Here is a 15,249-nt window from a genome sequence, read left to right on the forward strand (position 1 = left end):
CGGTATGATTCGCCAACAGTTTGACCTGCTCCGATAATTTGGCTAAGGCTATTCGAGCCTTGCCAATTGCAAGGCCCCATAAAAAGAGGCCTTCAAAGCTCCATGTGAGCCCTTGGGCGGTTTTCTCCCCTCTTGTGAGAGCACTCCACACTGGTGTTGTAGATCAGGTGTGGCGGTACAACACAGCTGGACCGGAGAGGGAAAATAAAAAAATGGAAACCGGCGGGCAGAGTGAAGGATGGCCACGTCTCGCCCTAGACTGAAACTCCTGGGAGTGCAGAAGAGACTCGGAGGCTCGTGGGCTCAGAGGAGCCCTCATCCAAGGGAAGGAGAGAGTAAAAGAAGAATACGGGCACTCTCTCCCTCAGCTCAACATTTTTTTCTGTTAATTGATCACTGCTGCTCTCTAATCAAGCTGGATACACTGGCAAGAGATGCAGGGTTTGCTCTGTCCCAGCCTGGTTCCCTCCGATCCCCCTTTTTTTCCTCTCCCTTGGGGGATCTCAAGTGGCTCTCCTCCACCAGATCATCAGCTCTGGACGCAGCTGAAATCTACTAAGAAGAGGGAAGAATAAGTGGATGCTCCCTCCCAAGGTATGCCTTGCCCTGATTAACTGCCTCTTGGAAACAATCAAGCCTGACGTGGTGGCAATATAAGTAAAGAGGAGACCTGATCCGTCCCCACAGGGAAGGCTCAGCCATCCGTGAGAAGACAGACTGAGTAAAAGGAGTTGTCTGGGCCCTGACAAACCCAGAAAGGGACCCTCCAGGTCCAATAAATTTTCTTTTCAGTTTCTCAGTTAATTTGCCATTTTTTTTTTTCTTTGCCGGCACAGAGATCTGAGCGCGAACCAGCAACTGGCGGTGCTTGAAGCGGTGGCATCAGCCCCTCCCTCTCTTCCCCCTTCCTTTACATCTTCAAGAACCATCAAGAAAAAGTCATGGCAGGCAGGAATACAGGAGTGAGAGCCACTCCGAGCTGACTGAGGGTACTATGCACGGAGAAGAGACCGGCGAACACCTGCGGGGTGTAAAGGCATGCACTTCTCCCCAGTAGCGACCTGACACGGGCAAGTAAAACTCGTGACATGGGTGCCACCGTGTGTGTTAAGGCGCAGCAGGGTGAAAGCTGCAGGAATGGTAGCCCCTGCTGCGGCCACAAAGCCTGCCAGCTGTCAAGGAGATGGGTGCAGGGGGTTTCTGGGGCCCTGCACCTCTGGCTGCTGACAGACAAAACTTGTGACATGGGTGCTTGTGCAACTGTGTCTGTCTTGGGGCCCGGGAGCGGGATGGGGGGGAACTACTTCAGGCCTAGCTGTTAAGCTACTGTGTTACAAGTTACCTGTCAATCATGATTCACTCAGGGACCAGCTCAATACAGTTGCTAGCTAAAGTAACCAGATAATTAGCAACAATTAACACCTACAAAATCACAGACAAAGGAGAAGAAAGAATCAATACAGACAATCAGCTGCCCCAAGACAGACAGTCAGTTGCACAAGCACCCATGTCACTAGTTTTGTCTGTCAGCAGCTAGAGGTGCAGGGCCCCAGAACCCCTGCACCTATGGTGTAACACATACGCGTGACATGAGTTTTGCTTTCAAGAATTTGGGGTGCAGTTCCCCCTGAATCCCTGCACCAATCTTCTTGAAACTTGGCAGGCTTCAGGCTCTCAGCAGAGGCCACCATCCCTGCAAATTTCATCCAAATCAGACAAAAAACATCAAAGTTATAGGTATTTCAGTGATTCCCCATTATACCTTACGGCCGGATCTCCGAGGCGGCTCCGAAACTTCGGAGCTGCTTTGGCCGGATCGAACCAGGAACACAGTCCAGAACTCCGGATTGGATCCCTGGCATCCGAAGTGACCGGACTGAATAGCTGCCTACTCGCACAGGCCTACTAGAAGGGGATATTTTTCATGAAATGCTATTCCTCAAGCCAAAGGCTAATGGTCAAATGAACAAGAAAAAACAGATAGTCCCATTTCATGGCAATTTTTTGGTGAGTTTCTCCTCATGTTTGAAGGCTGCTTGCAAGGATAATTCCAAACTATAGCCACATTATTCTGCAGATTTATTTTGAAGATGACTTCCCCCCCACCATTTTTTGAGCATCTACAAGTAATATATTATTATAAGATGTAAAAACGTGGGCATGAACACAGCTAAAAGATCATTTAGATTGTTCTCAGCTGAACCAATGCAATTATCTAGGGAAAAGTAAAAAAAAAAAAAAAAAGTCAGATTTTCAGAGTAAGTTATGGGCTAAATTGTAAAAGTTTCAGAGAGAGTGAGAAAAAAAGTTTAAAATGAGAGTACAATAAATAGCCAATCAAGCTGCTACATGATGCTGCACAAATGTATTTCTGTTCCTGATCCATAATATCTTATTAAATATTAAATTATCTCATATTAAAATATCCTACAGTCTTGCAGGTGGATAACTGTTTTCATTGCTATAGCAATTTGAAGACACCCCCCCCACCCAAAAAAAAAGTTGAAGTGAGCACTACACTTAAGCTAAAATGTACCTTGCTGGACCTTCTTTCTCTAAGTAAAGTTTTATCATATATAAAATATAACAGCTGGTGCAAAATGCAACTACTACTCTGACTGGGCTAATTTAATTTTCTACCTTCCATCACCAAAATGCTGGACCATTGGCAGGACAGACACTTCGACTGTCTACGATCTCCTGGGATTGTCTCCAACTTCTCTTAGCAGAATGCATCACTTGAACAGGGATGTCTAACTTCTAAGTGGCCTGGAGGCAAATGCCCTATAGGGTGCACCAGCAAGAGCTCCATGTCCACGAGCCACAGCAGGGCAAGACAGGGGTTCCGCAGGCCATGTGTTGCATAGATGATTCCCCTTCCCCTCCGCCTGTAGCAACATGCATCCATAGCCCCCCTTCCAGTGTTGCATCACACACCTGGAAGAGCCCTCCTCGCCTGCCACTGCTGTACTGTATGCTACACCCTGAGCCCACGTGGGTGCTCTCCCCACCCCTATGGCATAACTTGCTTGGCCCCAGACTCATCCTTAGCTCCCTGGGCCATGCCACACTGCTCTGCCATTCAGACAGTGAAAACCAGAGGAGGGATGAGGAGCCTGGCTGCTGTTGCAGCAGAGGTTGGATAAGAGTCCAAGGGCTACAACTTAACACCTCACAGACTTCACGTGCCCCACAGGCTGCCAGCTGGACAGCCCTGACTTAGGGTGAGAGCTGGAACATGCTAACAATACACAGACCATTTATAGTGATTCTTCAGCCAGAGAAACAGGGGAAGAGAAAAGGGATAACGACTTAGAGCAAAAATAAGTCAAACAGAGAAGTAAGGAATAAATGGATAATTAATACAAATGGCAAGAGCTCCAGGGAAAATAGTTCTTATTAACATGAAGAAAATTCTCAACTTCTTTCATTGTTTTTTAAAAATATTTTCCCCTTTGCATTGCACTAATCCCACATTAAAGACTTATACACCTGCTTATCTTCATACACTTAAAGCCAGTGATTTTTGACCAGGGTGTTGGAGCACCTTGGAGTGCCCAGATCATCTGATAGGGTTGGTGCAAGAAGCATGAGGAGATAAGCAGATAAAAGCTATCTCAGGCTTCAGGTGTGAAAAGATAAGCAGATAAGGCAGGCAAGGGTGTCCTCCTGCCTAGCTGCTCCCTGCCCCCTCCTCATTACCTGCCTCCTTCAAAGGAGGCAAACCCTGTAATAAATTAAATAGTTGTTGAAAATGGGGTGTTGCTCAATTCACACAAGTTATGGAAAGGAATCTTGAATCTAAAAAAAGTTCAGAGTAACTGCTTTCAGCAGTCCTATTGACTTCTGTGCATAAGTACTTTCAGGAACTGGACCCAAGTCCCTATTTCAGCACTTTGTCCCAGGCGGATGATGTATCGATTTTACTATAAGGAATGCCAATAAAATCAATGGGAGTGGTCTGCCTTTAAGGAACAAGTTGAAAGACTGTAGTCTAAGATGTAACACAGTACTACTTCAGCAATTTTGTATGATCATCTTTGATTTGTTTAAAAAAGAAAAAAGCTTTATTCCAGACCTGATCCCCATGTGTAATACCAAGTTTCTCTGCTAGCTGTCTGTTAATTTCAGCAATATTTCCATCATGGTAACTTCGATGTCTGATTTCCATCCAACTCAAAAATACGGGCTGGGGACCCCAGGAGACTTTCACAGCTTGGCCCTGTTCATTTCAGAGAAGAAAACCAAATTAATTTAAAACAATTTAAATAAAATTATTCCAGTCAAACAAGGCCTGTTTGTCTAATCAGATTGTCTAATCAGATTTCTGATTGTCTAATCAGTCTTGCATTTGTCTAATCAAAGATCTAAAAGAAATCTTAAAAGAAACTTAAAAGTTTATTTCTGGACTTTCCAGGCAGCACTTTTTAATGCCTGCAACCTTTGCAACAGTTCTATGAGAAGTTTGCAATGATTCAGCAAAGGGAGTTTAAGCCATATTCAGTAGTAGACTTCAGAAAACATTCCTTTTGGTAAGAGTTACCAAGATTCTTGAGTCAAGAGGTTCTCTCAAAATTCTTGTTCTTACAATTTTAAATATGTTTTTATTTCTTTATTTCTATTCATTTAATCTTAATTTCTAGTGATGTTTTCAAAACGCTGCTGCTTTAATATTATATATCAACCAAAAATGAGACAGAATGAATTAAGTATGTCCATGAAATACCTGGCCTCAATTAAGAAAAGAACATAGGCTTGTGCTTCAGTCTTGCTCTATTATTGGGGATTAATGAGACTTAAATATGTACATCAAAGTGTTCTTGAATAAGGATAAACTTGGTGTCTGTGACAAATTTTCCATTAGGTTCAGTAAGGGTATTCACATGAGTAAATTTGCAGGCTATCATAATTCCAAAGAAAGAGCAACCACATGTGATTGGAAGAAATCATTTAAAGAAAAATGTGAAACCTACATTTATGGGAATGGAGGTATCACAGGAAAGTAGTGCTAGAAAGGGCCTCGCAAAGTCCCTTCCCTCAGACCCTTGCTCAAGGCGGGATCTTCCCTGACTAAAGCAGCCCAGCCAAGTGTTGGTCTAATCTACTTTTGAACACTTCCCAAGGATGGAGGTTCCACAGTTTTTCTAAGTAGCCTGTTCCAATGCTTGACCACCCTCATAGTCAAAAAGTTCCTCCTGGTTGCCAACCTAAATTTCATCTGGTGAGGTCTGAATTCATTGCTCCTAGTCCTGTCCCCTACAGCCACAGAGAAAAGCCCATCTCCATCCTCTCTATAATAGCATTTCAGGATAGCACAAGTACTTTCAAATTGGTATTTGAAGACTGTTATTAAGTCCCGCTCTCAGTCTTCTCTTCTCCAGACTAAATACCTCGGGCTCTGTCAGCCTTTCTTTGTAAGTCTTACTTCCTAGACCGCTAATAATTTTTGGTGCTCTCTACTGGACTCTTTCCAATCTGTCCATGTCCTTCTTGAAGTGCAGAGCTCAGAACAGGATGCAGTATTCCAGGTGAGGCCTCACCAGTGCTAATTACAACATAAAAATCACTTCCCTTGGTTTGCAAGTGACACTCCTGTTAACACAACCCAGTATGCTTTTAGTTTTTTTGGCAACAAGAGCTCACTTTTGGCTTGTATTCAGCTTCCAGTTTACTGTAACCTTCATGCCCTTCTCTGCCATACTACAGCCTAGCCAACCATTCCACAGCCATTCATTTTCCCTGGAGGCACGATATCTTTAAAGATATTATGGAACTCAAAGACACAGTTTTAAGACTAACTTAAGCAGCTACATACTACTGCATGTCCAGAGGCAGGCTTCAGTCTAAACAAATGAAACATTTGTAAAGGGTTATCAAGCTACTGATGCTAAAAACTAGGAAAGGCCCAAGTAAAACATAGAAGAGGCAGCAACCATCTAAAAAGGAAGAGAGAAGAGTACAACAATGTGTAGCCAATAAAAACTGATCTAAAGTGCCACTGTTACAACTTATTTATGACTGCCTTCTGGCTCTGTCAATCCTGCCTCTCAACTTCAGTTTCTCATTTTCTCCCACAAGCATGCCCCCATACCAATTCCTATGCTTTCTATTCCTTGGACTGTCCAGCATGAACCTGCATGTCACACAGTCTCTCAATCTTCCCTCAAACATATGCTCTTAGCCCATCTTTAGTCACAGAAAAATGTTTAGAACATATCAGGAAATTAATGGGTGTTCTGTACCACCCAAACCTTCCACAGTTTATCTTGTATACTCCTTCTTCCTGACAACCTTTTAACTTTATTTCTTTCTTCAACTTCTTTGTCTAAAAATCTGTCTGTTTAGACTTTGTTTTACAGGTGTGCGTGTGTGGGTGGGTGTGTACTGTATACTTATCAGTTGTCCCAGTGAATTTATTTGGTCCATTAACTGCATTAAATAGGAATATTTGTACAGTTTCTTGGGACAAAAAAATTAATTGAAAGTAATAATCCTGGCCCATATCAGATGGCTTAACTGAAAAATGAAGCCTAGTTTTTTTATCAACCTCCTATATACACTTAATTGTTCAGATAGATTTTTTTTGTTTCACTTATCCTGTGTCTGATAGATTCCACTTTAAATGATGAAAAACATGATGCATTTCATCCAACAAGATTTCATTTTTCATCTCCTCTGTTATGCTTTCCCACACACGAATTGCTGGTTGGCTGAGAAAGCAAGTGACCAAAATGGTCAACTGCATTCAGGTTGGGATTGTGGGGCTTAGGAAAAAAAACAAAAAACCAAAAACCGCACCATTTCCTCCTGCTATTTTCACAGAAAGTTTTTTGAACTCATACCAGCTGGCTCTTTCAGTTTAGAAAGGACAAAGCCAGCAGTTAGAGTTCCTGTAATACACAGCTCTTCAACACAGCCCCCATCCCCTCCCACTCCTTTTACTTAGCAGTGTGAAAATACGTTTGCATTAAAATGGACCAGTTCCATTCCCATGACTGTTTTCTTCTGCACTTGGGGAATTTTGCTGAAAACAGGAAAATGTTAATTTTTATTTCAAGGCCACTGATGCTGCTTTCTAGCAAAAGTGTACACACTTTTTATTGACTCTTGAATGAGTCTCCTTGTCCCTTTAATCTTGTGAGGGAATCGAATTGCATCTTTTCCTTGAAATGTTTTCCTATTATTAATATCTGTGGGTGACACAAACGGTTTGTGTCCAGACCTTGATAGTGTATGCTGTGTTTTCCCTGCAACCTTCTTGTATTTGAAAGGGCGGGGAAGGGGCTACATCCTACACTGAATGGGACTCTCTTTAGGTATGAGGCTCTGCCTATAGCAGCAGTGCTTGGCAGCATTGCCCTTAGATACAAAATTACTGTACTGGAAGCTCAAAATAAACATATTTGTTGAAAAAGTAAGGTACATTGAAAAAATATGCAAACAAGTATGCAAACAAGTCTTCTTTGTATTGACTTTATATTGCTCACTGTAAGTCTCCTCTGAGTGGGAACTGGGTCATCAAAGTTGAAGCCTTTCTTTATTTCAAGGCAAGCCACCATAAGAAATTGCTGACAGCAAACCCAAAAGTCAGTTGAGACTAGAGTTACCATAATCTGTTTTCTTCTCTTTTTGAGTCCTCCCATCTCTGTCCAGCTGTTTTTTCTAAATATCAACAATGTCTGGGATTTGGGATTTTGCTCTGTTCAGCACTGGAGCTGTCCCTGGCACTGGGCTGCAAAGGACAGGGGAGGTGCCTGCTGCTCCAGCAGTGGAAGAGAGAGGGGCAGGGGCAGCAGGGAGCTATGGGGCCAGCCAGGGGGCTGTGGGTCTGGAGTGAGGGAAAGTGGTAGGGCTGGAGGGGCAGGGGGCTGCAGGCTGAATGTAAGAGGGTCTCAGCAGGGCTGGGGGGTAGGGGGCTGCAGGCTGGTAGTGAGGGATATGGTGGGGGAGAACAAGGGACTGTGGGTCGAGACAGCAGGGAACAGGCAGTGCCAGGGGGCTGTGAGTCAGGAGTGAGGGGCACCAGCCGGGACAGGCTGGGGGGAGCTGTGGGTTGGGACTGAGGAACAGCAGCATGATCTGGGGGAGGGGGATTGTGGGTTGCGAGTGAGGGGCAGAAGCAGGGCACGGGCATATCATTGCCCCAGACAGGCATCCTCTTTTTTGAAATTGGAAACATGGTAATCCTAGATAAGACTCTTGGAGAGGAACTTGGGCTTGGCATATGCTGTATCCATTAACTGCCTCAAAAATGATCAGAGATGTATTTGGTAGCCATGCTGGTCTGAGACAAAAAGAAATGCAAAACTCGAGAACTCTTGGTTCAGAGATGATACCTTTTATTAGATCAACTAAGAAATCACAAGATAATGTTTTAGGTATCATCTCTGACCCAAGAGTTCTCGAGTTCTGCAGTTCAAAACTGATCGAACATTTTCAGCACTTGGACTATTACCCAGCTCACATCCTACGAGGGTAAGAAAGTATCGTACAACTATAACAATCCTCGTCCCCCGGCCACGACCTCCCGCCCCCGGGGGCTGGGCGGAGGCTGCGGGGCCGCATGGTGCCCGTGCCTCGTCCCGCGGGCAGTGACGCCACGAGAGGTGGGGGGGGAACGCTGCCGTCACCATGGCAGCTGGGGCGGACCGCACGTATCCCACAATCCCTGCAGAGGACACCTTGCAGGCCGCGTATGGAGCCGCCCCGTACCTGCTGCAGGCGGAGGCGGGCGACCAGCGCCGCGGGCAGGTGCAGGAAGCAGTCCCGGCTGCCACACACGGCGACAGTCACTGCTGCGCCGCTGGGGCCGCCGCTGCCCCACATGCTGGCGGCCCCGCCCCGCGGCAGGCGGCTTGGGCCGGACCGGGCCGAACTTTCGGGGCGGCACCACGCGCAGCTCCCCAGTCCGCTGGCAGACAACGAAGACCAGGTCTCTAGCAAGCCGCACCCCTCCCCGCCCGCACACATTGGTACGGCCCATCGCAGGCCAATAGGGTCGCGCCTCCCACTCCCTCCCTCTCTCTCATTGGCTGTCACTCCAGTTCAGGGTTGCGGCGAGTCTCCTCCGGCCTGATGACGCTTTCCCCCCAGAGCCAATGAAGGGAAAGCAATAGCTCCGCCCTTCCCTGATTGGCTGCTGTCTGGGAACCGCCGGGCGCAGGCGCGGAGGGTAGAGGCGGAAGATGGCGGCGGCGACGGGTGGCGAGGCCGGGGGCGCGTGCGGGCATCACGCTCAGCGGGACGTCTGCGCCTCGCGCGCCAAGTACCGCGAGGGCCGCAGGCCGCGCGCCGTGAAGGTGAGAGCGGTGGTGTGTGGGTCAACCTTGGTTGCGCATGCGTAAGGCCCCATAGCGTCTCCTTGCGGGCGGCGTTTCTGGGCTGGGAAGGGAGAGGACGCGGGAGGATTCGCCCCTCCCCCCCGCGGTTCCGGCCCGGTGCTATTTCTTATTGCACCCAGTGTATAGCTGGCAGGTGTTAGATGAGCTTTTAGGCATGCAGCGCCCTTCAGGTGATCCAGAAATCTCTGTGTAGGAAAGCCTCTGACATTTCTAGCTATACGGTTAGTCCAATAAAAGATGTCAACATAAAACCCGTGTTACTTTTCACACCTTTCCTGATCTGTCATGGCTGCAACAAAACTCCAGCCCTATTACAAGAAAGACTTAAGACTCCTCCTTTGTCAACGCCACTTTAATTGGCCAGAACCGAGACTTCTTAGGGTTCAAGTGAGCTCTACCAGGAATTGGCAACCTTTCACTGACAGCAACACGAATGCAGCCAGGAAGTCATAGCTGTCCACCGGAGAGGCTCCTTAATTTGACCAGTCATTGCCCACTGGAGTCAGGGCAGGTCCCTCAACTTGCCCAGGACATTGCATGTGCTGCATGGCATGCTACCGCCCAAGCTGTATGCGGGCAGGCTGCCTGCCAGGGCTTCTAGGAGATGCCTGCCCCTTGCCTACATGTTGCAGAAGCAGCTGGTGTGAGTTTTCTGTGTGCTTGGCTCATTCCTCCTTGGGGAATGTGGGATCAGAGGGTCTGCAGAGATCTGTGTGGGATCCAAGGGAGAGGAAAAGGAGGCGAGCAATGAGCAGGCAGCTGGTTTTTGTCAGGCCAGATAAAATCTTGCAGGCTGAATCTGGTTTGTGGACCACAGGTTGTCAACCTTTGTACAGTTTAGAACATGGTCTGGCTAGTAGTGTTCCAGAGATGTGAAGTCCTGGAAAAATAAAACAGAAACATTTGGGAAGAAATTTTTCTTTTTCTGTTTTTTCCAAGGGCTTTTTTCCAACGGAAAAATTGGAAATTTTGGGAAAAACTGAAAAAAAACCGCTCTTATGAAATATTTTCTTTTAGACTGATGAATGAACTGCTTTTTAAGATGTTTTCAAATATTGTTCATTACTCCCTCAAGATGATTTCTAATAACTATATAATATGAAGATTTTATGTAAGACAATCTAAAGTATTGGATCAAGACAAGTCCTTTATATAGTTTCATGGTTTCATAGTAGCTCAGGTCAGGAGGGACCTGAAGAGATCATTTAGCCTGACCCCCTGCCACAGGCAGGAATGAATTCTGAGTTCACAAGACCCCAGACAGGTGATCATCCAACCTCCTCTTGAATTTGCCCAAGGTTGGGGCAAGGACCACTTTCCTGAGAAGTTGGTTCCAGATTTTGGCCACCCTAACTGTAAAATATTGTCTTCTGATCTCTAACTTAAGCCTATTCTCCATCAGCGTATTACCGTTGTTCCTTGTCACCCCAGGTGGTGCTGGGGAGAAAAGGACTCTACCTATTTGCTGTTGATCTCCCCTGATGAGTTTGTAGGCAGTCACCAGGTCTCCCTCAGCCTCCTCTTGCTGAGGCTGAACAGGTTCAGGTCCCTCAGTCTCTCCTTGTAGGGCCTGTCCTGCTGCCCTCTCACCAAGCAGGTGGCCCTCCTCTGAACCCTCTCCAGGCTGGCCACATCCCTTTTGAAGTGCGGCGCCCAGTACTAGATACAGTACTCCAACTGCACCCTGACCAAAGTCGCAAAGAGGGGGAGTATCACCACTATGGACTAGCTTGAGATGCACCTTTGGATGCGTGACAAGGTACGGCTCGTCTTGCTGGCTGCGGTATGGCATTGGAAGCTCATGTTCGTCTAGGAGTCAATAAAGACTCCAAGATCCCGTTCCGCCTCTGTACTTTCAAGAGGGGAACTCCCAGCCTGTATGTATGCTGTGGATTCCTTCTCCCAAGGTGCAGCACCCTGCATTTGTCTACATTGAACCCCATCCTATTCTCGTCTGCCCACTTTTGTAGTCTGTGGAAATCTAGTTGCAGCCTCTCTCTCCCTTCAGGTGTGTCCACCTTGCCCCACATCTTGGTGTCATCAGCAGACTTGGACAGCGTGCTTTCCATCCCTTCGTCCGAGTCACTTATGAAGATGTTAAACAGTGCGGGCCCGAGGACCGAGCCCTGGGGTACCTCACTGCTCACATCTTGCCAGGTTGAGTACAACCCATCCACCACTACTCTGGGTGTGTCCCATCAGCCATTTTTTTACTCATCCAACTGTGCAGGCGTCAGTGCCACAGTTGCTTAAGTTATTGATGATGGGGTGAGAGGCAGTGTCAAAGGCCTTCTTAAAGTCGAGAAAGACTACCTCCATGGCGACACCATCATCCAAGGATTTAGTTACTTGGTCATAAAAGGCAATCAGGTTGGTCAGGCAGGACCTGCCTTTGATGAACCCATGCTGATTGCCCCTGAGCATGATCTCCCCTGCAGGCCCCCCACAGATGTGCTCCTTGATGATTCTCTCCAAGATCTTCCCAAGCACTGAGGTGAGGCTTACAGGCCTCTAGTTACTTGGGTCCTTCTTCCTCCCCCTCTTGAAAATTGGGACCCCATTTGCCAGTTTCCAATCCCCTGGCACCTGTCCAGATGACCACGATTGCTCGTACAGCTGGGCTAAGGGCTCCGCGATGACCCCTGCCAGCTCCCTCAACACCCCTGTGTGGAGGGCATCTGGACCTGCAGATTTAAAAATGTCTAGCCCTTCCAGAAGATCCATAACTACATCTGCACTGACTGAAGGCCTGACAGAGCTATCCGTAAGATTGTCCCTGCCTCTGGTAGGTGTGATATCCTGGTTCCTGTTCAAGAAAACAGAGGCAAAGAAACTGTTAAAAATATCAGCCTTCTTGTCTGGCGTAGCCACAAGATTACCGTTTGTGTCTTGCCAGGGGCCCTACATTGCCTAGTGCCCTCTTCTTGCTCCCAATGTACTTGAAAAAGGACTTTTTGTTGCCCTTAATCCTGGACGGATTATGGTAGGCATGATACAACTCTCAAATCCAAGATGCAGTTCTTCCCTTAGAGGGTGCTGCCATCTGCACAGGAGGAGGAGGAGGGAAGGATCTAGGGCCACCTTTGCTTATGTATTTCTGCACTGCCTACAGCCTTCCTTCTTGTGACATTTTATCTAGATCCGGGATAGGAAACCACCAACATGCTTGCTAATTAGTGGCACGTGGAGACATTTTCCTCAGCACACCAGAAGATGTGCTGAAGAAAAGGTTTTTAAAAAAAAAAAGTTTTTAAGTTGCTGCTCCAAGCTGTCTGGCACTGCGGCAGGCACCAGGGTGGGCAGTGAGGACAGCACAGGCAGGGACTCAGCTTGCATTCTGCTGACCCAGCCCTAGGTGCCTGTGGCTGAGTTTGTGAAGCTTTGTGAACCTCAGCACCACCGTACACATGGGGTGGGATCAGCAAAACAAAGACCTAGTGTCTGCTGGGTCTGTAGAAGTGGGGAAGGGTGTGATGCTGCCTGCAGGAGGACACTGGGATAGGAAGGGAACAGTGTATGGGGGGTGGTGGTGCCAGGGGGATGCAGGCATCAGCCCCCCATCTGTGTCCCTTCCTCTCTGCATATATGAGGGAAGTGTGGGGCTGTGGGCTGTAGATAGCTCAGTAGCCTGTTGGCGTTGGTACTGGTGCTGATTTCTGTGCTTTGCAAACTGAGAGTTTAACGTTGCATATTATTCAGTTTATTTTGCTCTGTTAAATGGATTCATACTCAATTTTTGCTCTCTCAAACCGGTTCATATTAATCAGTTTATTTTCCTCTGTTAAATCATTTCAGCAAGGGGATTGTGTTGCTTGTCGTCTGTGCAGAGAAAGTGTGGTATCTCATACTTCCAGTGTCCAGAGCCATTTCACAACCAAGCACAAAACCAAATTCTCTGAAGTCAATGAAGCAGACAAACATGAATCCATTAGAAAAGCTGTTGATTCATTTCAAAACCAGACAGCCAGCTTTTCTAGTTTTGTAACTAGAAATGCTCTTTCCACAGGTTAGAAGTCATGTCAATGGTTGTAAAAATTGTAGAGGTGCACCAATACATTGGTCCTATATCAGATTGGCACCGATGTAAGGAAAATTTACTATATCTGAAATTGGCTTAATGTGGTTGATAAATTGATTGACAAATGTCCATGCGTATGCGCAGCTGCAGCACAGCACTCAGGCAGTGAGGAGCACAGCCCGACAGCTTGGAGAGCTGTGTGCAGCTGGTAAGTCTATTGTGGTGGAGGGTATGGGTGGGGCAAAGCAGGCTGCAGTTGCAGGCTGGGGCTGGTGGGGCTGGGCCATGCTGCACTTGGGGTGGACAAGCAGTGGCGGCGCTGGGAGGGAGGGGTATGGGGGCTACAGTGAAATTTGGGGTGGCTGGAGCCCCCCTGCCAGTGCTGCAGCCTGCCTGAAGCACAGTGTGACCCAACCCCCCACCTGTCGGGAAGAGCTTGGTGCAGGCCTCAGCCCGCAGCTGCAGCCTGCCCCACCAATACCCCATGCCCTCCCAGGGTGCACACAGCAGCAGGAGCAGCTCCATCCTGTGCCCACCCTACCCTGGCTGGGCAGTGCCTACCCCAGCCCCACTTCCTCCCTCACCATGTGGGGCATTGATCTGCCCCCCCCATGTCCTTTCCGCCCACCCCCTCCCTGTCCACCACAACAGACTTACCATCTGGACACAGTTGTATCGGAAATCAGATCAGTATCGGCTGACATGCCTCCTTAAAAATTGGCTATAGGTATCAGCCCCCAAAATCTTTATCGGTGCACCTCTAGAAATTGTCAAATTTTGGTTGCCTGCTCCTCTTTGACACGCAGGAGATTCTGTGAACTTTTAAATGATATGGATGCTGCGTATGGAAATTTAGTGCTGCATGGTAACATCCACTGGTTGAGTCAAGGTAATGTGCTCAAGTGATTTGTTGTTTGTCACGAATCCATCAAGCTGTTTCTTGAGGAAAGTGGTCAGCAATATGCAGACCTTACTGATGACAGATGGCTAACAAAACTGATGTTTCTGACAGACATCATGTCACATCACATCACATTTAAACTATTTGAATACCAGGTTAGAAGGAACACAGAAAGCCATCCTTCAACTGTATGAAGACTGGAAAGGTTTCTGTGATAAGTTGTCTGTTTTCAGATGAGATATCAAAACATCTGCCTTCTGTTACTTCCCTAGTCTGAAAATCCATTCCAAGCAGCATCAATTTAACACTAGAGATATCTGCAACTACATAGGACAGCTGGAAGATGAGTTCACAAGATGATTCCAAGATTTTTGCAACATGTTTTCATTTCTTTTGACCCCTGACAGTACTACAGAAAGTGGCACAGAACTGCAGTACTTTCAGTGGGTGAACGTTGAAGATTTGAATTGGAACTGACTGACTTTCAAACGTTGTGCATCTGGATATCAAAGTTCAAATTGCTGCAAGGTGATCTCAAGACTGAAAGGGACCGGCAACTCAGGATTCAGCATCCCTTCCTGAAAAGTATGCCTGCATGAAAAAAGTAGCTTTTGCCTTGCTGTCTGTCTTTGGATCTACTTATTGCTGTGAACAAGTGTTTTCAAAATTGAAAACCATACTTGATCCTAGCTATAAGAAGCTGTCTGATGACTGACAATTCGGATTCATGTTTGCATCTGATGACAGCCAGCTACCAGTCTAACATCACCAGACTCAACTGTCAGGAGAGGAGCCAGGGCAGCCACTAGGAAAAGATTTTTGACTTGAGAGCATTTTTACTTGTTTATGGCAGTAAATACAGAGCATGTGTTTTAAGGAATTAAGCAAGCATATCCTTAAAGAACTACCATCTTCCCTTTTTTTCTCTCACTCTCCTTTTTTCTCCTCTTTCTCTCTCCTTTTTTTCTCTTTTTTTTTTTCTTTTCCCC

The 15,249-nt window shown here is 46.9% G+C and overlaps 2 protein-coding genes across 4 annotated transcripts in view; one reads left to right on the forward strand and one right to left on the reverse strand.

Moving 5' to 3' along the window:
- Window positions 1–8,960, reverse strand: part of PEX1 (peroxisomal biogenesis factor 1) — a 66,214-nt gene extending 57,254 nt beyond the window's left edge. Inside the window, exons 1-2 of one of the 2 annotated variants that reach the window (XR_002095836.1) lie at window positions 8,713–8,960; window positions 4,079–4,222 (exon numbers count right to left, since the gene is read on the reverse strand). Coding sequence is in view for 1 of the 2 variants with exons in the window: in XM_019508417.1 (XP_019363962.1) it covers window positions 4,079–4,222; window positions 8,713–8,826 (258 nt within the window). In the remaining variant the exon portion in view is untranslated. The remainder of the gene's footprint in view (window positions 1–4,078; window positions 4,223–8,712) is intronic. The other variant, XM_019508417.1, reaches the window with a different exon arrangement.
- Window positions 8,961–9,009: 49 nt separating this feature from the next.
- Window positions 9,010–15,249, forward strand: part of RBM48 (RNA binding motif protein 48) — a 15,162-nt gene continuing 8,922 nt past the window's right edge. The window contains exon 1 of one of the 2 annotated variants that reach the window (XM_019508419.1): window positions 9,010–9,299. In XM_019508419.1, coding sequence (XP_019363964.1) covers window positions 9,186–9,299 — 114 coding nt within the window. In that variant the 5' untranslated portion in view covers window positions 9,010–9,185. The remainder of the gene's footprint in view (window positions 9,300–15,249) is intronic. The other variant, XM_019508418.1, reaches the window with a different exon arrangement.

Source organism: Gavialis gangeticus, unplaced genomic scaffold, assembly GCF_001723915.1.
Source record: "Gavialis gangeticus isolate Ggan-Ray unplaced genomic scaffold, GavGan_comp1, whole genome shotgun sequence".
Classification (NCBI taxonomy): Eukaryota; Metazoa; Chordata; order Crocodylia; family Gavialidae; genus Gavialis; species Gavialis gangeticus.